Source organism: Dictyostelium purpureum (assembly GCF_000190715.1).
Source record: "Dictyostelium purpureum unplaced genomic scaffold DICPUscaffold_240, whole genome shotgun sequence".
NCBI lineage: Eukaryota > Evosea > Eumycetozoa > Dictyosteliales > Dictyosteliaceae > Dictyostelium > Dictyostelium purpureum.
The window spans coordinates 24,119-50,199 of record NW_003519576.1 but is presented as its reverse complement, the minus strand read 5'-3'; the positions used below and the strand labels follow the sequence as shown (position 1 = coordinate 50,199).

General features: G+C 27.2%; 9 protein-coding genes across 9 annotated transcripts; 5 read left to right on the top strand and 4 right to left on the bottom strand.

Annotated features, from left to right (window-relative positions):
* On the top strand, positions 1-1,007 carry DICPUDRAFT_81496 (uncharacterized protein; the record flags this gene model as incomplete). Its single annotated transcript, XM_003290731.1, has 2 exons — positions 1-740; positions 985-1,007. Coding segments are annotated over 2 exons (763 nt in total), but the record flags the coding sequence as incomplete, so codon positions are not given.
* A 652-nt stretch (positions 1,008-1,659) lies between these two features.
* DICPUDRAFT_155314 (uncharacterized protein) lies at positions 1,660-1,977 on the top strand (the record flags this gene model as incomplete). The annotated part of the gene is made up of 1 exon (XM_003290730.1): positions 1,660-1,977. One exon carries the CDS (start codon positions 1,660-1,662, stop codon positions 1,975-1,977), a length of 318 nt encoding a protein of 105 aa, XP_003290778.1.
* A 781-nt stretch (positions 1,978-2,758) lies between these two features.
* DICPUDRAFT_56928 (uncharacterized protein) lies at positions 2,759-3,944 on the top strand (the record flags this gene model as incomplete). Its single annotated transcript, XM_003290729.1, has 3 exons — positions 2,759-2,833; positions 2,906-3,370; positions 3,435-3,944. 3 exons carry the CDS (start codon positions 2,759-2,761, stop codon positions 3,909-3,911), a joined length of 1,017 nt encoding a protein of 338 aa, XP_003290777.1. The 3' UTR covers positions 3,912-3,944.
* DICPUDRAFT_56925 (uncharacterized protein) lies at positions 3,935-12,945 on the bottom strand (the record flags this gene model as incomplete). The annotated part of the gene is made up of 3 exons (XM_003290722.1): positions 3,935-11,511; positions 11,581-12,216; positions 12,300-12,945. 3 exons carry the CDS (start codon positions 12,943-12,945, stop codon positions 3,983-3,985), a joined length of 8,811 nt encoding a protein of 2,936 aa, XP_003290770.1. The 3' UTR covers positions 3,935-3,982.
* Positions 12,946-14,069: 1,124 nt separating this feature from the next.
* Positions 14,070-14,665, top strand: DICPUDRAFT_155311 (uncharacterized protein; the record flags this gene model as incomplete). Its single annotated transcript, XM_003290728.1, has 2 exons — positions 14,070-14,411; positions 14,507-14,665. The coding sequence occupies 2 exons, from the start codon at positions 14,070-14,072 to the stop codon at positions 14,663-14,665; spliced, it is 501 nt and encodes a 166-aa protein (XP_003290776.1).
* Positions 14,666-14,791: 126 nt separating this feature from the next.
* Positions 14,792-16,622, bottom strand: DICPUDRAFT_81492 (uncharacterized protein; the record flags this gene model as incomplete). The annotated part of the gene is made up of 2 exons (XM_003290721.1): positions 14,792-16,527; positions 16,607-16,622. 2 exons carry the CDS (start codon positions 16,620-16,622, stop codon positions 14,792-14,794), a joined length of 1,752 nt encoding a protein of 583 aa, XP_003290769.1.
* Positions 16,623-17,316: 694 nt separating this feature from the next.
* On the bottom strand, positions 17,317-20,959 carry DICPUDRAFT_81491 (uncharacterized protein; the record flags this gene model as incomplete). The annotated part of the gene is made up of 6 exons (XM_003290720.1): positions 17,317-19,304; positions 19,388-19,641; positions 19,705-20,130; positions 20,198-20,290; positions 20,359-20,667; positions 20,898-20,959. The coding sequence occupies 6 exons, from the start codon at positions 20,957-20,959 to the stop codon at positions 17,317-17,319; spliced, it is 3,132 nt and encodes a 1,043-aa protein (XP_003290768.1).
* A 1,428-nt stretch (positions 20,960-22,387) lies between these two features.
* Positions 22,388-24,898, top strand: DICPUDRAFT_92549 (isocitrate lyase). Its single transcript, XM_003290727.1, has 2 exons — positions 22,388-22,883; positions 23,260-24,898. The coding sequence occupies exon 2, from the start codon at positions 23,306-23,308 to the stop codon at positions 24,713-24,715; it is 1,410 nt and encodes a 469-aa protein (XP_003290775.1). The 5' UTR covers positions 22,388-22,883; positions 23,260-23,305; the 3' UTR covers positions 24,716-24,898.
* On the bottom strand, positions 24,875-25,891 carry DICPUDRAFT_155307 (uncharacterized protein; the record flags this gene model as incomplete). Its single annotated transcript, XM_003290719.1, has 1 exon — positions 24,875-25,891. One exon carries the CDS (start codon positions 25,889-25,891, stop codon positions 24,875-24,877), a length of 1,017 nt encoding a protein of 338 aa, XP_003290767.1.
* Positions 25,892-26,081: the final 190 nt, after the last annotated feature.

Sequence of the window (26,081 nt, the reverse complement as noted above, 5' to 3'; positions counted from 1 at the left end):
ACCAAAATCAACTTCAACACCACCACATCCAAAACAAAAATCAAAATCAAAATCAAAATCAAAACCAAAACCAAAATCAACCCCAACTTCAACTTCAACTTCAACCCCAATGCATGTACCACCACCACAACAAGCAGCCCCATCCGTATATCCACCAGAGTCATCCACCCGTCCAGAGTTCGTTGAAGGACCTTCAATTGAAGAGAATAACGAAGAACTTGGTGAGTGGGTTACAATATTCACATCACCTTCATCATTTGCACAACAACCAAATGAGGGAATGTGTGAGGGGCCATCAATTGAGGAATTTGATGAAGAGCTTGGTGAGTGGGTAACAATCTATACCTCACCTTCATCATTCGCTCAATCCACCCAAGGACCAACACCAGAACCAACACCAGAACCAACACCAGAACCAACACCAGAACCAACACCAGAACCAACACCAGAACCAACACCACAACCAAGTACATCCACCACCTCATCTGCCTATCCAAGTTTCTATGCACCAGAATCCAAGTACTATTTTGAAGGTGCATCAACACAATCAAATGAGGGAATGGGTGAGGGACCATCAATTGAGGAGTTTGATGAAGAACTTGGTGAGTGGGTAACCATTTACACATCACATGCATTATTCACACAATCCACCCCACAACCAACACCAGAACCAAGTACTCCAACCACTGCATCAAATTACCCAACATTTTATGCACCAGAATCTAAATTTGATATTTCAGGTGCATCAACAATCTAATGGGAAAATTTTTAAGAACTATTTAAAGAATTTGATGAAAAACTTGGAAAATGGACCCAATACACACCACAATATATAATCATTTAAAAAACTCTTGGTATTTAAAACACTCCATTTCAGATGATGCTTCCAAAAATTTTGCAAATTTTAATTTTTTTTTTAATTTTTTTTTTTTTTTTTTTTTTTTTTTCAAAATTTTTTTTTTTTTTTTATTATTTTTTTTTAAGGGGCCCATAGAATTTTGTTATAATTATTATCAAACAAACTGAAATCTCCGTTAATGGAGGTTTATTATTGTAAAATTACAAATTTTACTATTTTGGGGGTTATTCAGTTTCTAAATTTTCAATTATAAAAAATATTGAAATGAAGAAACAACAAATAACCATCTTGGGGGTACAGCATGTATTGCCGCTAAATGTATACAAAGAGTTACGTCATCTAACCAAACCAATTTTGCTATAGTCATAGAAAAAGGTAATTTAATTTTAAAATCTATATTTTTATATGACAACAATTATGCTAATATACGAACTTTTTTAAACCAAATCAAATTGCCAATTCAAGTATGTGAATCTGGAAAGCACTTTAAAGATATTGAGAAGTTAATAGGTTTACTTGTGTTTTTCAAGAGACATTTAACAGAGCTAGAATTAACTCTTTTTCCAATATAGACATGAACTCACCAGATTTATGTTTTCATGGATTGCAAAAAAGAGGTATAAAATTAATACCTTATTTCATACAAATTCAACATAAAGTTCCAGTTGATAAAAAGGTATTATTACAACAAGCATTGCGTTACAAATGATCAATCTTTTAATTTATTCAAAAATTCACATTTTATTGAATTAATGGAAATTGCCACTGATGGGAAATATATTCAATACAAACCAGAACAAATGGTTGAATATGTTCATTTGATGGCAAAAGAATTCAGGGTATTACAATCAGAAAAAGTCAGGGCGATTGGCAAAAAAGCCATTTCACTAGATTTATGGAGATCACCTTATAACCATTATTATTTTTTATGTCTCAATGTTCACTTCATAGATGATAATTATATTTTACAAAAAGTATTATTAGATTTTATTTATTTTGGTGAAAAAAAACATACTTCAGAAAACTTGTACCACGTTTTGGTTGACCGTTTAAAAAAATCAAAACACGAATTTAAAGACTTTAATATCCGTACTAAAGAAAGTAACAAGTGCAAGTAATCATGTAATGGCCACTCAAGGTGAAGTCGTATGCCAGGTCCAGATGAGCGATCAAATCAAATCAAATATCAATTTCGAAGTTTTTAAGGATCAAGACATCACAGCTTCTTGTATCCTCGGTTTAGGAGCTTTAAAGTCTCTCGGTTTAAATCCAATCGTGACAGAAATGAAGTTATATTCGTTTAGAAACTAAACTTGTTACTTTCTTTGCAACAATCCGAACAGCCAAGCAAAAGAATTTGGCAGCCATTCTTGCTTGGCACATTGTCTGGATTTATTTAGCAAAATTTGTGGGCAAATATTTTCTTCTTAATTGGATTCGTTGGTTAAAATCTTAAGTTCAATTAAAAACAATTCCCAAATCGATTTCAAAAACAACTCAAATTAAAAATTCAATCATTAAATCTTAAAAAAAAATTCCCAAATCAAAAATATATTTTATTCATTCTTCAATAATATAACAAGGAAAATTTCAATATCTATCTCATTCTTTCAAAGGATCTATACCTGATCACGTATCATTAAATTTTCTTTGTCTAGAAGATGCAGTTTTTTTATTAACCAAAATTTTTAATAAAAAAAAAAAAATTTTAAACAAACCAATTTTATTTATTTATTTTTTTAATGTTTTTTTTTAGTATTTTTTTTATTTTTTTTTAGTTTAGTTTTTTCAAAGTTATTTTTTATGAGTTTTCTAAAAAATATTTTTTTTATTAAATTTTTTAATAAATTTTTTTTTTTTTCTTAAATTTAAAATTTCATTATTTTTTTTAAAATAAAAATGGATACACAAAGTCGTAAAGCAGTTTTTTTAGATTGTGACCCAGGTCATGATGATGCTTTTGCAATCCTTTTAGTAAGTATATAATTGATTTAAATTTAAAATTTAAATTTAAATTAAAATTAAAATTAAAATTTTTATTATTAGGCATGTTACACAGAAATGTTTACAGTTTTGGGTATTTCTACCATTGGTGGTAATCAAACTGTTGAAAAAACAACAAACAATGCATTAAGAATTTTAGAATTAATTGGTAAATCAAATAGTACAATTAGTGTAGTTAAAGGTGTTTTACAACCATTAGCTCGTCCACCAATGGTATGTCCTGAAATTCATGGTGATACAGGTCTTGATTTAAGACCAGGTTGCACTCTTAAAGTACCAGATGCTACCCAACAACCAATTACAGACAAACCAGCAATTCAATTCATGTGGGAATCGATCAGCAAATACTATAATGAAAATAATGGTGAAAAAGTTACAATTGTAGCTACAGGTCCATTAACAAATGTTGCTTTATTATTCCTTGTTTATCCCCAAGTTAAACCTATGGTCGACGTTTCTATTTTGGGCGGTTCGATAAACTTTGGTAATATTTCACCAGCTAGCGAAGTAAGTTACTCTTTAATATTATTGAGAAAAAATAATTTTTTAACACTTTTTTTATTGACAACAGTATAATATTTTAGTTGATCCAGAGGGAGCCAAAGTTGTATTTGAAAGCGGTGTACCAATTACTATGGTACCTTTAGATGTTTCTCATATGGCATTAGTAAATAAGGAAGTTATTGATCGTATTGCTGCACTCAAAAAAGAAGGCGACACAAATCAATTTATTGACATCATCATAGAATTATTATTGTATTTCTCGGATAATTATAAATTAATTTTTGATTTCGAACATCCACCATTACACGATCCATTGGCTGTTGCCTATTTAATCGATCCAAGTATTTTCACATCTAGATTATTAAGAGTAGATGTAGAAACTTCAAGTAATCTTTGTTTAGGCAGAACCGTTGTCGATTTATTCAATTTCTCAAAATTAGAAAAAAACGTAAATGTATGCACCAATATTAAAATAGAAAAATTCTGGGACATGCTCATTCATGCAATCGATAACTGTTACAATAATTTAAGAAATAAAAAATAAACTATTTATAGAAAATAATTTTTATAAAAATCTAAAAAAGTTTATTTTTTTTTTATTTTGATATTTAAAATTTACTTTATGTGGCTTATGGTATTTATAATCATTCTATCATCCATTAACCAATCATTTTCATCGTATGAACCTATTGATTTTAATAATTCTTTAGTTTTATTTGACATTTTAAAATCTTTTTCAACATAAATATTTGAAGGAAAACTTCTGTGGAATAAGTTGTATTTAATGCATGATGGATGCTTTGATTTTGATACTAATTCTTTCCATTTTTCGAATTCTATTTTTTCGCAATTATAATGTTTCTCTAATAAATTATAAATATATGTTGCTTCAATTGAATTGCCATATAAACTATAAATTGAATTTGAATTGTTTTGATTTAACCAGCTTTTTTCATTAAATATTATATTGATGATGTTTTTTGATAATACTGTTATCGGTGAAAGATATGCATAGTTATATAAACTTGGATAGTAGCCAATAATACCAGATGCTTGGGCTGCTAGTTGGAAAATATCGGTTGGATGACCAATACCAGTTTCAGGATTTGACCATATATCTGGTAAACGAAGAACGATTGATGGGATACCTCTTGACTTTTCAGCATGTGTTAATAAACATTCTGATACTATTTTTGACTGAATATACCCAACTGAAATATTATCAAATCTTGGCAATATTTTATTTTCATCGAATTCTTCTCCATTTAGAGATTGGTTGAAAAAGACAGAGTATGACGAAAAATGAACAATAAGTTTTTGTGTTTTGTTTGAGACTGACAGTTTTATAATATCTTTAAGAGAATTGGAATTGATAGCTTTGCTTTCTTGATAGTTTGATAGTAGATTTAAATATGCTGCTGAATTAATTATAATATCAACTTCATTTGAAATGAGTGTATAGTTTTCATTGGAAAGACCTAGCTTTTCTTTTGAAATATCACCTATAACTATAATAATCTTTGATAGTTGTTGTTGTGTAATAGAGTCATATAGTTGATGGTGTTTTAGTTTGTTTACAATTTCGTCCATAGGATTGGGTAAGTTTGTTTTATTTCTTATTAGGCAATACACTTTTGAACAACTTTCCATTTTAACTAAATGACTTAATAAATATGAACCTAAGAATCCATTTGAACCTGTTAATAGGATTGACTTGTTGTTATTATTATTTAAAATTGATTTTAAAGAATAAGGTTTTGAAACTATAGAGTCTTCTAGTTTAATTTCTTCTTTAATAAAATCTTCGCTTGTTATTTTAGTATTATTTTCTTTATTAGAATTTGTCATGGATTTGTTTTTATAACCTTTGGTAATAATTTCGAGTGATTGTGATATTTTATTATTTTGTAATTGTTGGATTGTAATTAAATTGGTTCCAAATTGATTATCTAGCCAGTTCTTTAATTGAACAATAACTAAACTATCGAGGCCATACTGGGTTAATTGAAATTCCAAGTTGATTTTCGATTCATCAATTGATAATAGTTCTGAAATTTTATTTATGATTTTGGATTTTATACTATCGCTACTACAATTATCATTTTTTGATTTTTTTGATCTTCTAATTATATTGATTTCATAGTCAAACTTGAAAAGATTATGGTTTGAGTTTAATAGATCTTTATGTTTGAAGTTTGTGAAGCAATAGTTTGGATGTTTGTTTTTATCTTGAATGAAAAGGTCAAGTGAACTTAATATTAATTGAGGGGAAATAAAAACTGAAACTAAAGATTTTAACATCATCTCGACTGCTTCGTTTCTTGAAACAAAACCAGTTGATGCTATTGCACCTAAATTAATGGATATGGATGGTAGTCCAATTGATTTTCTGTATTTTGATAATGAATCAATTACACTACAAGCACTGACATAACAACATTGTCTTTCTGAACCTATAACTGATACCGCTGAAGATGCCATTATAAATTGTTTTACTTTCCATGAACGTTGAATTGATTCATTGTGTAAATTAACTGCGCCAATTGTTTTTGCACCATGTGTAATATTTAAACGATTCATATCGACATCCTTAAGATCACCAATATCATTTACAAATGCAAAGTGAATTACTGTATCAATATTTGTAATGTTTGAATTTAATTCTAGGTCATTTAATACTTTTTGAATTTCGTTACAATTTTCGATATCGATTTGATTAAAGTGGAAGTTAATTGAATTGTCTTTTTGATGTTTAGTTTGATTGATTAATAGTTCTAATTCCCATTTTAATGGTGATTTTGTCAAGATAATTATATTTTCGATTGATTTGTTTGAATATTTAACCAGCCATTGTAATATTTCTAATATAATACCAGTTTGACCTGTTACCAATATATTTTTGCCCATATTTAATCTTGATATATCGTAGCTATTCTTCATAATAATTGTGTCATTTTGTTTTTGTTCATTAAATACTTTTGATATCATATCATTGTCATGATTTACAACGATTTTACCAATATGTTGTCTTTTATTAACATATTCAATTGCATCTTTAAATTGACTGTTTGAATATTCAGTAATTGGAACAAGCTCTAATTTGTTTAAATTAAACATTTTGATTATTTTTTTTAAATAAGATTTGAATAATGAGGTTGAAAATTTTACTAGTTCTACATTATTATATCCATAGTTGTATTTAAAGTGATTGTTTGTCATATAGTCATTTGGTGTTAAATGTGTAATTGAAAGATCGACAATTCTACCACAAGTATTTAGACATTGAAAGTTTGAGTCCATATATTCTGATGATAATGTATTTAATATTAAATCTACACCTTGATGGTGTTCATCACATTCTAATTCTATTAATTTGTTTTTAATTTGGTGAACATAGTTTTTATTTCTTGATGAATAGATACCAGTAATAAATGAGCCATATTTGTCCATTAAATATTGTTCTTTCTCTTTTGAGCCAACAGTTAAAAATATATAACCTTTGTGTTCTTTACATTTTAATAGTTCTAATGATGAAAGACCTACACCACCTGTTGCTGAGTGAATTAAAATAGTTTGATCTGGTTGTAAATTTCCCATATAGAAAATACTATGTAGTGTTGTAACATAAACTGATGGAATAGATGCTGCTTGGACATGGCTCATACTTTTTGGTTTGAAACATACATATTTATGATCTATTATAATATGTGACCCACTAGATTTTGAAGCTGTACCAAACACTTCATCACCTACTTTTAATTTCTTTACAATATCCCCACAACGAGTAACAATACCACTAAAGTCATTACCGATATTTGGATATTGATTTAATCCATTTTCAAACTCCTCGTCTTTGCTGAATTTAGGATCAAGATTAATTGGTACTTGACCAATATACATTAAATAGTCTTTATAGTTGATGCCAGAACCTTTAATTTCGATTTCGATTTCATTTGGTTTTAGTTCTTTTTTAGTTGTTAATACATATTCTAAATTTTGATCAAGATGAATCATTAAGTTGTCTTTATTTGTTTCGAACGAATTTGATGTAAATGATTGTTTAATTTTGGGTTTTTTGTATCTTTCAAAATATACTGTGTTGTTTTTAATTGTAAACTCTCTATGGTTATTTGTTGTTGAGTTTATTAATATATCAATGATTGATAATACATTTTCATTTTGAATTGAAATAGTATCGAAATCTAATGAATATAAAACTAACTGAGGGAATTCTACTAAATATCTTGAGCAGCCATTGAGTGATGATGACAAATAGTTATTTGATGTTGAGTTTGATAAAATTAAAACATGTTTAAAATGACTTTCAATTTGAAGTTGAAGTAAAAGCTGATTGATTTGAATATATTCAAACGTTATTTCTTTAAAGTTGGTTATATCTAATGGATCTATTGCTTTCAAAAAAACGATTAGTGTTTTACTTTGTTTAATTGAATCGATTGATTCTTGAATCCAAGTATTAAATTCATTGAAGGAATCCATTTTTTTTATTTTTGAATTAAATAGTGTATTTGATTTAAATGATTCGTTAATATTTGACCCATTTTTACTACTTCCAAACAACACAATATTATCATATGAAGATAATTCTTTCATTGATTCCTTATTTAATAATACTGTTTCGTTTATATTTGGTTTTCTTGTTTGTATTAAAAAGATTGATTTGTCATTTCCATACATTGTTGTGTCTTTAAAGTTGCATTCATTTAGTATTTTGAACCAACTTTCTTGTTTCAAACAGTTTCTATCATTTCTGATTTCAATATCTTCTTTTGATGGCCACCATTGTGGGAATACACCGAAGAGTGAATCAATAAATAATGATTTAAATGGTGCCTCTACGAAAAGTAATTGACCATTTGGTGTTATAATATTGTATATTTCATTTAAACTAAATTTAATTTGTTTTGAGACATGCAATACATACGACATTATAACCATATCATAATAGGATGGTCTTAAATCTTGTTCTTTTAATGGCTTGTCTAAATCTAGAACACGATAAATTATATTTACACCTTTGATGTTTGAAAGCTTTTCTTTGATATCTGAAAAAAATGATGCGGAAATATCACTCCATGTAAATTCTATATCAATATTTGATGATGGATTGTCGTTTAATAGTTGGTTGATTCTATCTAATACTAATATTGTTAATGAGCCTACACCACCTCCAAATTCTATTATTCTAAATACTATTGGTTCATTAATAGTTGCTTTAATTGGTTCAGCAACAAAGTAACCCAACAAATCATTTAATCGACTAATAGGTTTTAAATTTTTGTAAAAGTTATCTAATAGTCCATCTTCAAACAATGATTGAGCATTATCTGTATTAGGATCGTCATCTTCTAAAGGGAATATTTGTTTTGACATTACTTTGGTTGCTATTTCGAAAATTCTAACATTTTTATCATCGCTGTATGTGAGTTGGTTTATTTGTTCTTTGGTATCTAAAGTATTATATTTTTTTAAAACTTCAAATAAAAAGAAAAATTGGTTTTCATTTACTGATTCATTATAATAGAGTTGTTTAAACTGGCTAAATTCCATTGTTGGTATTGTTTCATTGTTGATATTTGGACGTCTTTGATTAATATGGTAGTAAAATACTGATAATAGGTATTCTTTTGAAATAAAATATTCATCAATTATTCTTCCATTGGTTTGATATAAATGACTGAGTTCTTGTGGTTTTTCGATTAGTGAATCTTTTGATTGTTGATATGGTATATAGATTTCGTTTGATGGTGGTGGAGTAATTAATGTATTGTCGATTATTGGTGTGATTGATGTGCAAATTATATTTGCAATTTCAATTAATAATGTGCCATCCTTTAGCATTATTTTAATTGATCCAGAGTATGAGTATAAGCTAATTCTTGATTTCATTTCGGAATATACATATATTTCAGAATGTTCATTTGATGGTGGTATGTTGGATGAATAGTATTTTAATCCTTCGACACTATCTAATACAATTTGGCATTGGTGTTTAATAAAACCTAACAACCCATGTAAGCATGTATCTAATATAGCAGCATTAAAAAATGATGTCATGGTATCATTTTTAAGTAAATGATTAAATTCATTTTGATTTTGAATTTCATTTAATGATACAACCGATAGAGAACAGTTTTTACCAACATAGCATTCTTTAACACCTTGGAATAAACCTTTATATGTTAATCCAGTTTTGATTCTAATTGATTCGTAGAGTTCTTGTTTTGATATCTTGGTAAAATTGCATTTATTTTTTAATTCTTCAATGTTGATTTGATTTATTTCGCCACCATGTTTAAATAGACTAAAGTTTGAAGTTGAACATAATACCCATTGGTTTGAAATTGAATCTTTAAAGTGAGATTTGGCATTGAATTCATTTTTTGAAAGTGTATTAATTGTAGTTTGTAGACATTGGTCAACACCGTCTTGTAATACTAATGGTGTTTTAAATTCGATTGAGCCGATTGTAATGTCTTGATTTGGATATATATTGAATAAATTGGTGATATATCCACATCCTGGAAAATAGTATTTTCCCTTTACCTGATGTCCTTTTAGCCATTGAAATGGTAACTTTTTAGTATCGATAAATGCTTGATATGATTTAGATGGGGATTCATTTGAATTGCCAAGATGTTGAATTGAAGGTCCTTCTTTTCTAATCTTTTCATATGCTGAGTTTTGTTTGAAATACATTTTATCATCCCATTGATACAATGGCAGATCGTTTGATTGTTTATAAATACCATTGTTATTATTTTGATTTAATTGTGATTTGAAATTAATATTAAATGAATGGTTTGTATAAAGTGTTGAAATTGTTTTTAAGAATTCATCATGGTCATTTTTCTTTTTGTGAAGTGGTGAAAATATGGCAACTCCTTCACCATTTTCAAAATATGGTGATTGTTGTGATTTCATTTGATTTAAATAGAATGATAATGCTGAATGTGGCGCAACTTCAATAAAAGTGATTTGATTACCATAGTTGTTTTCTTCAATATATTTATATATGTTTGAAATGGTTTGTGCGAATCTAACTGGTTGTAGAACATTTTCGAAAACATATTCTGCATTGAATGGTGTTGTTTCGTGATTTAATAAGTTGGTTGTAACTGTTGAGAATATAGGTGTTGTTGATTGTTTTGATTTAAAATTTAACGAAAGAAGTTCATCTTTGATTGCTAACTGACTTGATGTATGGAATGATGATGGTGATCCCAACATTGCACAAAATACCTCTTTTGATTTTAGTTCAGTAGTAATTTCGTTTAAAATATTTTCTTTACCAGAGATTACAATTGATGATGGTGAATTGTAACATGAAATCTCTAATGATGGATATTTTGATGAATAATCTTTTAAATACTCTTCGGCACCTATGTTTATCGATAACATTTTACCACAACCATTTGTTCTATTTTGTGCTACAGATCTGTGATATGTTACATAACATAAAGTTTCGAAATCAATGATTCCAGAGCAATGAGATGCCACAATTTCACCAAGAGAATGTCCAGTAACTATATCTGCTTTGATACCCCAATGTTTATAAAGTTCGAATAATGATACTTGAATCATTACATTTGATGGTTGTGCAAGAATTGGTTCATGAATTGATATGGTATCTTTGTCATCAATTGATCTTAACTTTTTTAAAACAGAGTACCCATAATATTTGAATAGTTCAGTATCGAACTTATCTACTGATTGTTTGAAAATTGGTTCATTTTCGTATAGTTCCATTGCCATTTTATTATATTGTGGGCCTTGACCGCAAAATACAAAAACTGTAAAGGGTTTGTTATTTTTAACTGTAATGTTTGAAATGGTGTTTATATTAGATGATCTAATTTCATTTTTTGAATCTTTAAACTCTTCCCAATTACTTGCAATAATAACTGATCTTTGAACAAGTGATGTTGGTTTATTTTTAATTTGATTATTTGCAAATTCATTAAAAGACACATTTTCTGAATGATCGTTGATAATTTGTTTATATTTATCTAAGGATGTTGATGAGTTTGACGAGAATGGAATTAAATACTTTTTAATTGCAGTGTTTTCATTTTGAATATTATCTTGTTTGTATTCCGATAAAATGAGACAACAATTCGATCCTAACAATTAAAAAATGAAAAAAATTTAATATATTTGAAATGTTTATATTTTTTAAAATCTAAACTTACCAGTTATACCAAAGTTATTAACAGCCATAGTAATATTTTTGTTACTACAAAAGGGTGTTGGTTCAGTTACTACTTTTAGACGCCATTCATCGAACTTGATATCTGGATTTGGTGATTTAAAGTTGATATTTTGAACAAATGATTTGTTTTTAAACATAACACAACATTTGATTAATGATAGTACACCTGATGATGCTTCACCATGGCCAATATTTGATTTAATAGAACCAATTAGAACTTGTTTATTTGTATCTTTGAATACTCTTGAAATACCCTCTAACTCTATTGGATCTCCAGTTGGTGTACCAGTACCATGACATTCAATATAATCGATATCCGAAGCATTGATTTGGCCATCAGTAGATTCAATTGCAGATTTAATATTTTCATATTGAGATGACTTTGATGGCTGATAAAAGTTTGCTTTATCATAACTACCATCAACATTTGAACTTGAACCTTTGATAACACAATAAATATTATTACCATCTTTAATTGCTTGTCGTAAATTCTTTAATACAATTATACCAACACACTCAGAACGTACAAAGCCATCAGCCTCTGAGGAAAATGAGTAACACTTTCCAGTTGGACTTAACATTGATAGATGGGAAAATGATTTTGATATATTTGGGTCTAATATAAAAAAATTTTAAAAATATTAATATAATGAAAACTTTTTAAACAAAAATAAAAATCTTTTATTAAACAATACATACCAAGTATAAAGTTAACACCACCTACAACCGAGACATCAGATAGACCTCCTTTTATAGATTTGTAACCAAAATTAATTGCATTTAATGACGAGCTGCATGCAGTATCGATTGTAATTGACTCACCACGAAAATCGAAACAGTATGATATTCTATTAGCTACTGAGTGAATTGATGCACCAAAAATATTTTTTTGAGTTTCAAATGGAGATCTATTGACACTATCATAATCGGAAGTTGAGGAACCTATAAAAGTACTTGTTTTTGAACCTCTTAATGTTGATGGATCTATACCAGCATCTTCGAGTGCTTCCCATGTGCACTTTAATAGCAATCTTTGTTGTGGATCGATTGTGTTGACATGTTCATCACTTGGATGGATACCAAAGAAAACAGGATCAAAAGACTTCCATTCTTCAAGCGGAATGAGACCAGCGTATTTGGAAACGATATCACCAGCGGCATGATAGTTATCAGACCATCTATCAGATGTTTCTACAACACCATCAAAACCACTTATTAAACTATCCCACAGTTGTTTTGTATTTGAAATTGATTTTGATAAACTACCACTTGGAGCTCTAAAACCTATACCAATAACTGCTACTTCTAAATTATTTATATTATTTATATTATTTATTGAAATCATTATAATATTTATTTAATAATAAAATAAAAAAATAAAAAAAAAAAAAAAAAAAGTTGATTTTAATATTTTGTTTTTAAAACAGTTAGATATTAAAAATAATATTTACATAATGATATTTATCTTTTTGTAACCTTTAAAAGAAGATTCTTTTAATTGTCTGTTGGAGAAACTTTCGAAATTCTATTAAACCCCTTTTTTTAACTGCCCCAAAAAAATACCCATTCATTTAATAAGAAAATTAATTATTTTAATTGATTTTAAAACAGATAAATAAAAATTAGTGCCAAAATAAATAAAAATATTAAAAATATTAAAAAAACACCGTTTTTCACAATGTGCAAATGTAAAAAACACCATTTTTTACATTGTGTAAATGAGGGGGTTTTTTTTTAATTTATTTTTTTTAATGATTTAAATTTTTAAAATAGTGGTTTTATTATAATATTGCTTGCAATAATAACTTTTTGTTGTTGTTAATTCGATAGATTTTTCCAATACTTTTTTATATAAAATAACAATATTCAAATAAGGGCAACAAACAAGGTGACATAAAAAAATAACAAAAAAATTGGTTTTAAATTATTGGTTTAACTAAATAATACAAAACTGATAATAATTATATTATGATTTGTCGAACTATAATTTATATCTCGAGATTATAATCTTGTGGCAAAGTTAGTAAAATTTAAAAAAAATATATTTTTTTTTAAAAACTCACTCCACCAAACAAAATTTTAAAAAACTAAATGGTGATATCAAATTGAATAAAAATTTCGAGATTAAATCTTAGGGTATTTAATTAATTAATATGTGAATATATTTTTATTTGTTAAGTGTTGTAAAAAAAAACGGTTTTTTTTTTATTGCAATATTGTTTTTTATTTTTTATTGGATGAAAAATTGGCCCAATAAATTAAAATATTTAAAATATTTATATTGTATTTCACACAATTAAGATTATTTATTGTGACAAATTTTGAAGATAAAAAAAAAATAAAAAAAAAAAAAAAATAAAAAAAAAATTCAAAATTTTAATTATTTTTTTTTAAAAAAATATTAAAATTCGCGCAATTAATCTCAAAAATAATAGAACAATATAACACACATACACTTCACAAAAAAAAATGACAAAAGATGATGAAATGAAAGAAATAGATAATAAAGAAGATGAAATTGAGGATGAAGTTGAAGAAGAGGAAGAAGATAAAGAAGAAGAATTAGAAGATGAGGTTGAAGAAGAAGATGAAGATAAAGAAGAGGATAAAGAGGAGGATAAAGATACTAAAGATATAGGTGACTCAACAGCAACCACAGCAAATACTGCAGATAAAAAGAAAAAGGTTTCAAGAAGTGCAAGATCACATGATACCCAATTACCAATCGCTAGAATTAAAAGAATAATGAAAAATGATAAAGATGTAAAACTTATTTCGTCAGATGCCTTAATGTTAGTTACTAAATCAACAGTATGTGATTATTAACAATATTAGTAATAAATATTTATATTAATTTCAATTATTATTAAATTACTAAAATTATTTTATTGTATTTATTACCTCAGGAGCTATTTTTAGATTATTTTTGTAAAGAAGCTTATAAAAAGACAAAGAGTCAAGGTAGAAAAATTTTATCATACAAAGATATTTCATCAGCAATTAAAGATATCGAAAATTTAACATTTTTAACAGAAATTGTACCCGAAAAAATCACAATGAATTAATGTTAAATATAAAAGTTATAGAAATAAAATTATTTTTAAAAAAAAAAAAAAGAAATAAAGAATGTTGTAATAAATATTTTGTTTTTTATTGTTTTTTTCTATTGTTTAAATTTAATTTGTTTTGGTTTACATATCCCAATCGCTATCATCATCGTCGTCATTGTCCTCTCCTAAATGACCTCTTCTTTGGGCCATTGCAGCTGCTAAAGTATCTACTAATGATCTATTACCAGACTCACCTAATTGTAGTTCTTTAAGATCTGGTAATGGTTCTGATGGGTCTACTTTTTTAAGATGGCTTGCACCACCAAAGTTTCTAATACTAGCCAATAAATTCGAACGATCACCAGTTGGGGGTGGTATTCCTCCAGAGCTGGTGGTCGAGGTTGGAGGTGAAGATGTTGTGGATCTTGGAGGTGGTGGAGGTGGTGGAGCTGCAGCAGTGATAGGTTGTGCTGGTTCATTAAGTGAAATTGGAGGAACAGGTGCTGCATTACTAGGTAATGGTGGTAAAGGTGATTTAGGATCGACTGGTTCAGGAACAATTTGAGGAATTGATCCTGTAATTGGTGGGGGTGGAGGTGGCATATTTTCTTCACTAACTGGTTCTTCATATTTCTCTGTAACTGTAACTGCTGGAGTTCTTTGTATAATTGGTGGTTGAACAGTGGTTGGAGGTGATGCGTTATATTGTGTTGTGGGTGTTGTTGCTTTTTGTGGGGGAATTGGTGGTTGTACTGCAGGTCTTTTACTAGTTGGAAGAGGTGGTGGTGATTGTACAGCTTTTCTTTGCTGACCTGGTGTTGGTAGTTTTCTAGTTGGTTTTGCTTGTTGCTGTATTTGCTGTGGTGACTGTTGAGTATATTGCTGGACTGGGGATTGTTTATATTGTTGTGGAGGTTTTTGCTGTGCTGGTTGTGAAGAATAAAAGTTATTATAACCTTGTTGAGCTGATGTTTGATATGTATATTGCTGTGACTCCTGTGTTGGCTTATATTCATATGTTTGACTTCCATCTGGGTTAGAAGTGGTGGTATAATTTTGTGGTTGTTGTGGTTGTTGTGGTTGTTGTGGCTGTTGTGGCTGTTGTGGCATACGTTTTAATGTTGGTTGCAATGGTTCATCCAAAACATATTGAGAGCTGACTTCTTGTTGAATCAAAGGTTCATTGGTTTTATTTTGTTGTTGTGGTGGTTGTCTATTACTTGGAGGAGATACAAAACTTTCACCACCAGGTCTTAACATTGTAACTGGGATTGGTTTACCACCTAATGTTGTTGGTAAATTACCTCTTGTATTTGTTGCTAATGGAACTTGAGGAATAGATGGTCTTGTTTGACCTGGAGGTTGTTGTTGTGCCATCTGTTTACCTGGTTGTGGTGGTAATGGTTTAGAAATTTGTTGTTGATATTGTTTTTGAGGTAATTGTCTTATTTCTGAACCTGGTTTGGGTGGTGGGACTCTTTGAACTGGGGATGCATTAGCACCTGGTGGTGGAGGTGGAGGAGCTCTAGATCTCTGAGATGGTGGTAAAACACCACCTGCAGAACCAGCTAAATTAGTATTAATATTGTTATTTTGACCATTTAAACCCATTTTTTGATCATTTATATTTTGACCTATAACACTATAAATAAACTGAACTGTTTCGGGATTTTTTAATTCTTTTTTCTTTATACCTGCTTGTTGAAAGAGTTGACGCCATTCTGGTGGAATATTTTTAATTTCAAATCCATTATTTTCATCCCAACCGATATGACTTTCATGTTTAAAATCGGTTGGACCTGAAATTTCTACACCTTTAGCTTCATGTTTATGTTTTAACTCTTTTATCTTTGAAAATAACCCATGCTTTTTTTTTCCTAAAATTTAATAAAAATAATTTATATTAATAATTTTTTTCTTTTATATTTCTTCTGTGACTATTTGAATACACATTACTATCTACATCTGCCATTTCTATTATTTCTTTTTTATTTTTTATATAACTTTTTTATTTTTTAATTTTAATAATAATAAATCATATTTAATAATAAAATTGTAATATAATTTATTTAATAAAATAATTCTATGTAATTTATTATTATTTAATTATTATTATAATAAAAACTAAATATTAATATACTTTATAAAATCTTAAAAAAAATTATTTTTTAAATAATTAATTTTTTATTATAATTTGAAATAAATTTTATATTTTTTAAAATTTAAATTAATTTATTTTATTTAATTAAAAAAAAATATTTAAAAAAAAAATATTAAAAAAAATAATTTCTTGTTTAAGAAAAATATCTTTAAAAAGATTCGTATATACACATTTTTGTTTTTTAAAAAAAAATATTTTAAAAATATTTTTTTTTAATTTCCTTTTAATTAATATTTATAGATAGAGTTTAATAGTGTTTAGTGGGTGAATGGAATGAATATAAATATATATGTGTGTTTGCTGCTGTAATTACCACACTACACACCCCCCACTCTATGAAATGTTTTTTTAAAAATTATTTATTTTTTTTATATGATAAAAAAAAATAAAAGGATTATTACCAAAATAAATAATTATTAATATAATGAACAAATAATTTAGATATAAATAAATAAATTAAATTTTTATAATAAATATAGACTTTATTTTATAATACAATTATGATTTATGCTTTTTCTTTTCTTGGCATATATAAATCGTCTTTATTTTTTCTTGATAGCGATTTCAATGAATATGTATATTTGTTTTTGGCCAATAGAATTTTCGTACGGTTCTTGTTATATAAAACGGCACCAATAATAACGAGAGCGGCTACAGCGACACATGGGACTACAATTGCAACTGGTAATACCCAACTTGCACGCTTATCAGTGCCATCGGAATTACATTTTTTATAAGATGGCGAAACAAGAACTGAAAAATCCGGGTCGATGGTTAATGATGTGGTGAAATGTGGTAAATTAAGACCAATAATAAATGAATCTTTGTTACTACTATTTGTGATTGTGTCTGAGATTATAGATGTTGTTATAAATGATTGTCTTGTGTCACTAAGTACCCTATTTATGAATCTGCCATATAATAATTTTTGATTTTTTGAAATGGTTACATAATTTAATAATTGGTCTTTATCTATTTGTGATGAGTCAATTTCAGTGTTTTGATTATTACATTCGTTATTTGATTGAGAAGATTCCTTATTTTCGCCTACAGATGATACTAGTCTAAGTTGAAGTTTGTTAAGAGCACTTGTAAATGGATAGTTTTCGATAGTTACTGTTATTTTAATTGAATCTTTTTCTAAAGTTAATTCCAAACCTGCAAATTGGTAATCTCTTGATGCCTTTATATCCTCAATAGTATAGATTATTGTGCAATTCTCTTGAATACTCTGTTTAAATTTATAAATATTGTTGCTATTGGTTTCTGCAGAGCCCCAATTATTTGTTAAATTGTGAATAATAACAATATTATCAAAAATATCTATTTCGACCAATGATAAGATTGAGATTTCATATGAGGTTTGTTGATTAGAAATAACTGCTGATCCAACTGTTTCGTTGATTGTTGTATTTGATTTAGGAATTTCGATTGGTGAAGGTGTTGGTGAAGGTGTTTCATAACTACCTCCGCTAGTTGTGGTTGTTGTGGAGCCTCCTGTTGTAGATGTATCAGATGATGTTTTTGAATTGCAATCATAACCGCCCCATCCGCTAAAACATTTACACTGGCCTGTTGTTTTTATACACTGACCATTTGATGAACAGTTTTTGGGACATTTAAAGGTTATTTCATCGAAATGGAACATATTTTGGCCTACCCATGTAATTCCATTTTGGGAAATTGTAATTGATTGTGTACCTGAACCTGAGCCAATAGTACAGTTTGAGAAAGTACTATTAACGAAATGGTAAGGACAATCTGAGCTACCTATTTTAACATTAAAGTTACTATTGGTCTCACCGAACCAACCATATAAATTTACTAAACCACCTTCGGTTGTGGTGGATGAAGCAGATGATAAGAACTGGGTAATAGTTTTGCATTGATCACCGCCATACTTTGGTGTTAAACAAATGCACATACCTGTACTACTTGAACATTTACCTAGCCCCGAGTCACTTCCACAATCTGATGTACATGTAAGAATATTTGTTGTTTTATCATCGACTGTATTAATTGTAAATTTAATAATTTCATTCAAATTGACATTTTGTATTGTCCCAGAAATATCTTGACCCAATGGCAATGGAGAATTGAATTCAAATTCAATTTTATTAAAATCTATATAGTTAATTGTAGCTGGAACACCAGAAACAAAGATTTTGAAATCACTTTTAACATAAGAGAAATTAATTCCGGCAAATGTATACTTTTTGCCAAGTTTTGTAATAGTTTGAATTTTTGGTGTTAATACTTTAGTTGCAACAGTGAGTTCGTGAAAACCAAAATTAATTTGAAGAGTATCTGGTAAAACACCTAAACTATCTGGATCCCACTCAAAATAATATGAACTTTGTGGTACCTCGACAGTGAACTGTTTACTGCTATCTTTGAGAACTGGTCCATAGAATCCGAGATTTTTACCTGTTAACTTTAAAATCTTACTAACTTGATTATATTCTAAAATATTTGGTACAATAGATCCAGGTTCTATTAAAGTTTTAAAAATAAAATAAACTAATTAATAAAAGAGTTTTAATTTTTCATTTAATTTTTTAAAATGAAATACTTACCACAAGTTCCTTGAATTAATTTTGGGTTATTGTCAAAACATTCATCATATTCTTCTTTATAACACACTGCCCATTGAGGCCAATAACCACTGATATCATTTTCACCTAAATATACCCGATATTTACCATATGATTCTGGTATCGTTGAAGTATAACCACATTTAACTAAATATAAATCATAGAGAGCACTATACACTGAAAGATCTGGTAATGAAACTGGACCATTTATTGCAAAATTATTACCACTTAATAGTCTATATTTTTAAATAATTGTAAGTAAAAATAAAACATGATTTATATATATATAATAAACTTACAATCTTTCAATACCTACTGGTAGATAAAATGGAAAATTTTTTAAACCCAAGTTACCAACAGATAATGCTTTTAGTGTATTTGGATATGCACCAAAGGGTAGGTCTCCATCTATATTGAAATCGGGCGAATTTGAAATTGACAAAGATTGGATTTGTGAAGGAAGGGTTAGTCGTAAGGATGGTGCTTTTAATAGACCAGCTCGTGAACCATCAATTGTACCTCCTAATGTTAATTCTTTTATTCCGCTAACGGCCAATGATGTAGGATAAAAAATATCTTCATCAAAAAATAGATTCAAAGAATCAATAGACTGGTAAGTATTAAAATTACCCAATGATGTAGCGGATCCTGCATTCACTAACTGTAAGTATGCATTTGTACATTTAATATTAGAAAGAGATGGCACCATATTTGCTGTTATAAATCTTTTATAAAAAAAATTTAATATTTAATTTTTTCAAGATAATTAAATAACTAAACTTTTGTACCTACAATGTCGTAAAAGAAATAGTAGTGGAATCAAAAGGATCAATGGTGTTTTCTATTGGTGGATAATATGTTAATTCATCTGAATATAAAAGCTGACTAAATTTTGAAATAATGTTAATATTTAGAGGGAAAAATAATTAATTAATTAATTATTATATGCTTACAAATAATCTAAATTTTTGATCTCTCTCAAATCAATTGAAAGTAAATTTGAATTATCATTAATTGTCATTTTAATTAACTCTGTAGTTAGTGAAACTGAATTTGATACAGATGATATTCTACCATCAACAAAAGTGTCATTATATAAATACAATCTTTTGGCAACATTTTTTTCATTAAATTTTCCAAATGCATCTGAATTTATTCTAATATTTGTTAACTCTAGCTCTGATAATTGTTGGAAACAATTTAAATTGCTATAAGCCACTGATGGCCCCGTTATACCATTTGAAAACTTTAATCTTATAAACCTTTATTTTGCAAAATAAAAAATTAATTAATTTTTATAAAATTTAAAAAATACAATAAAATATCGGTGTAATACAATTGTGATAAATTAACGCCATCTAGACAGTAAGATTGATAACTATAACTTCCTTTATCTATTAGAGTGTTTGCAGTGCATAATATTGTTGTCTCTATGATGGGAGTTTGAAAAAGGTGGAAAAATAAAAGCGCTAAACAATCTATATCATTAGACTTTACGACACTTTTGCTACAAATAAAAGTTAAAATTATTAATAAAAATAATTTAACTTTCATATTTTAATACAAATTTTGAATTGATGTATTATTTTATTATTGTTGTGGTTATAGAGTATCAGTTTTATGGTTGAATAAAAATAAATATTTTACTAAATTTTCTAAACAAAACATTCTATGCTACCGATATGTTGGGGGCATCACAAAAATGATAAATTTTAAAATTTAAAAAAAAATAAAAATAAAAATAAAAAAAAAATAAAAATTTTGATAACCAACTTTTTTAGATATTTTCTTTGAAAGTATTAAAATCACCAATTTGAAAATATTTTTGATTTTTTTCTCATATGTGATCCTCATTAATGATCAAAAATAATAAATACCAAAATTCGGCAAAAATGTGGTACTGCATAAATTGAACTTAAATTATTATGATAATTGAAAAATTAATAATATTATTATATTATAGATTTTGAATTATTTTTTAGGTTTTATGAATAATTTTTTAATCTTTATTTTACACTTTTTTGAAAATATTTTTAATTTTTCATTTTTTATATTTAATAAAAAAAAAAAATATAAAAATGTCAAAAGAATATATTTATAATAAAGAGTAAAAAGAATGGGTTTGGTTTTTGTTTTTATTACTATAATTGAAATACCAATGATAAATTATTTTTAATTTATAAAATGGTTTTCTAAAATACCACACCCCACACATTCACTTTTGAAATGTATAATGAATAATTAGAGTGTAGAGTATTAGATGCAAGATTCAATATTATAATAAATATAAAATATTATATTAAAACATTTAGATATAACAGCACTATCGTTTAAATAATATCATTAGTGTTTTAAAAAATTACCATTTTTGATAAAGTGAACTAAAATTAAATATGCGGCCATCTTGTTTTTTTTTATTTATTTTAATTCAATTTTATTATAATTATTATTTTTAAACACTCTGTCAATATTAAACAATACAATAAAGGTAATTTGTGATATTATCTCAAAACTACAAAAAAAGTATAATATTTATTTAATTGTGTGGGTGTGTTTTTATTTTTTTTTGAAATTTTTTGGATGATATTTAATTTATTTTTTTTGAAATTTTTTTAAAAAAAAAAGGGGTATTTTTTAAATATATTATGCAACCACACATTTCGAATATATTAATATATAAATTTATTGTGTATTCCATTACATATGATGTTAACAACCCTGCAGTATCATATATTTTTTTTTTTTTTTGTTTTTTTTTTAATCTTTATACCTAATATAAAATAAAAATTGTGAAAGAAGTGACATATATATATATAATATTAATGGGTTGTTATGTGAAGGAGTATTAGTGCATAATTAACTATATGTTCAACTTAAAATCATCTTATTTAATTAATATTGGTAAAATATCACCATTAGTTTATTTTATATTTATTTTTAATTTTTTTTTTATTTTTTTTTTTTTTCATTTAAAAATAGTGTAATAAAAATAACATTTATAATAATTGTAGTAATTAAAAAATATACACAATTTTGTATGTCATAAAAAAATTTTATATAAATATACAGATATAAACAATAATATTATTTCTCATATTATTACATATACAAACACACTCACCACTTATACCCCTTTACCACTCTCACTTTAATAAACTCACACATATTTATATTTATATACTTTATGTATATAAATATATAACAAAAATTTTAATTTTAAGACAAAATAATTTAATTGTTTATTTATTTTAATTTTTTTATTATTTTTTTTTGATTTACTATAAATAATAAATTTTTTTTTTTTTTATTAAATTCAAATACAACAATTATTAAATTTCTCTTTAATATATTTTTTTTAAATTTTATTTTGTGTTTTTGTTTATTTTTTTAAAATAAAAAATTAATTATTTTTTTTATCAATATTAAAATCTTATTTAATAATTTTATACTCTCACTTTTACTCAACAAATATTAATTGGTAAATATAATTTATGCACCCTGCTAGCAATTTTTTATAACTAAAAATCAATAATTTTGAATAATATAACATTCCCTTATAAATTATCAAAAATAATAATAAAATAATAAAAGAATATTATAAATTTCAAATAATGAGAGGATCATTAAATAATACCTCATTTTACAAAATAATAGCCCAAAACATTCATAATAATAAATATAAATAAGATTTATCTTTTAATATAAAAATTATAAATTTATTTGAAAAATAAAATTTTTATTTTTTTTAAATTTCAAAATAATTATATTTCTTTTATTATAAATAGTTTTATAAAAATAAACATTTCATTTTTACTAATAAAATATTTTATTTATCTTTTATATATAAAAAATAGTATTTTAAATAATTACGTTTAAAATAATAACAATAATCTTTAGAAAATGAATTCAAATGGTGATTTTAATGATGTAAAATATAAATTTAATGTTAAGGAATATATCGAGCAAGAGGCCAAATTATTACAACAAGATTGGGACACTAATCCAAGATGGAAGGGTATCAAGAGAGACTACACTGCAGAAGATGTTATCCGTCTTAGAGGTTCATTCAAAGAAGAACACTCAATCGCAAAGAAAGGTGCTGAAAAACTTTGGGAATTAATTAATGATCAAAGTAGTTATGTTCCAGCTCTTGGTGCCTTAAGTGGTAACCAAGCAGTTCAAATGGTTCGTGGTGGTTTGAAAGCTATCTATTTAAGTGGTTGGCAAGTAGCTGCCGATAACAATACAAGTGGTCAAATGTATCCAGATCAATCATTATATGCTGTCAATTCAGTACCAGAATTAGTTCGTAGAATTAATAATGCATTAAGAAGACGTGACCAAATCGAATTCTCTGAAGGTAATCTTGAACACCAATATCTTCCAACCCCAATTGTTGCTGATGCTGAAGCTGGTTTTGGTGGTCCATTAAATGCCTATGAACTTATGAAATCAATGATTGAAGCTGGTGCATCTGGTGTCCATTGGGAAGATCAATTAGCTAGTGAAAAGAAATGTGGTCATATGGGTGGTAAAGTTTTAGTTCCAACTTGTCAACATATCAAAAATCTTACTGCTGCTCGTTTAGCTGCTGATGTTATGGGTGTATCTTCAATTATTGTTGCTCGTACCGATTCATTAGGTGCCTCATTATTAACAAGTGATGTTGATCCACGTGATAAGAAATTTGTTACCGGTAAACGTACCGTTGAAGGTTTTTACAACGTTAACAATGGTATTGACCAAGCCATTGAAAGAGCTTTAAGCTATGCACCATATGCTGACTTACTTTGGATGGAAACTTCAACCCCATCGGTTGAATTAGCACAACAATTTGCTGATGCTGTTCATGCTAAATTCCCAGGAAAACTTTTAGCTTACAATTGCTCACCATCATTCCATTGGAAACAACACCTCAAACCAGATGAAATTGCCTCATTCCAACAAAAACTTTCAGATATGGGTTATAAATTCCAATTCATCACCTTGGCCGGTTTCCATGCCCTCAATCTCTCCATGTTTGAACTCGCTAGAGACTACAAGAAGACTGCCATGACTGCTTACGTCAATTTACAAGATAGAGAATTCTCTCTCGAAGGTGAAGGTTACACTGCAACAAGACATCAACGTGAAGTAGGTACAGGTTACTTTGATAAAGTCTCTCAAATCATCTCTGGTGGTCAATCAAGCACTCTTGCTTTGGTAGGTTCGACCGAAGAAGAACAATTTGATGAACACATTGAAAAGAAAAAGAAATTAACCAACAATGACAATGGTTCAAAAGCCAAAGCCAAGAATGCCCAAGTTTAAAATCAATTAATTTTAATTTTTATAAAAAAAAAAATCCATAATTCCACTAAATATTTATAAATAATATTTATTTTTAAAATATACATACAATAAAATTATAAAATAAACTTTTAAAATAAATAAAATTAATATTAACTATTGGTTTTATTAATGTTATTATTACTTTAAAGTTTGTCTAATTTTAAATGTTTTTTTGTTTATATTATCGACTTGAAGAAAAGACATTATAATTTCTGATGAATGTGGCAACCTGTCAAATGTAATTAGAGAAGATGAAACAGTTGAGTGTATTTTTTTTGAATAAATTGAATGATATGGGTTTACAAATATAGCTGAGGTATTGATATGCTCAGTTGGTGATGGAAGCTCATCTTCCTTTTTGTCTATATAAAGTATGTCTAAAATCTTTGATTCTTCATCGCTGGTAAATAATTGATTTAAACTGCCCTCCTCTTCAAATTGGCATGAGTGTGGGTCGCTATGTTCCTGCAAGCTATGAGCTTTCTTTTCGAATATTTCTTTTAAAGTATCGCTTAGTCTTTGTTTACCTTTGGTGACCTTGGGGGTATTCCATTCCAGAGGATAGTTTGATATACCAAATACAGTGTCTCTTTCTATGGCCTTCAAATAACTTGGGTATGTCTTTACATTCAATTCTTTATTATACAACTCTTTTGGTGGTAATAAGTGGCTTAGAAGGCAATAATACTTTTCATTTGAGTTTATAATATCACCAACAATTAATATGAATGGATGATATTGGTGTCTGTTTTTTTCCATTAATGAAATATAGTCGAATGGTGATATTTTTGACGATAAATAGTTATGCACAATTTTACCCCTACTTAGTTTGCCGCTTCCTGAGCTTGAGTCGTGAAAATTCTTATTATACAGATTTAAAATAATACAAAACTTGCCCCTGTTATTGACACCTAACCATGTACCACCACCGATTTTATCTTTGCCCCCATATATCCTAATATCTTCATCTTTTGAATAATAATCTTTGCTATTATTTGAAATATAATCATTATCTCTAAATTCTTCTATTTCGTTTTTTTTCAATACCCATTCTGATAATGGTATGGTTGGTCTTTCACAAACCTCGTCTCTATTATTTAAAATTATTAGGGGGTGTTTTTCATTTTGATAAAAACTAATAAATACTATACACATTATACTATTTTTATATTTAATAATTTATTATTATTATAATTATTATTATTTAATTACATTTACAGTTTATTATTATTATTATAATTATAATTTTATTATTTATAAAAGTAAAAAGGAAAAAGTTAAACTGACCAAATAAAATGAATTTAAAAAAAAAAAAAAAAAAAAATATTTTTATTTTTTTAAAATA

Coding starts and splice junctions, on each gene's coding strand:
- DICPUDRAFT_92549 (XM_003290727.1), top strand. CDS start 23,306: ATGAATTCAAATGGTGATTTTAATGATGTAAAATATAAATTTAATGTT.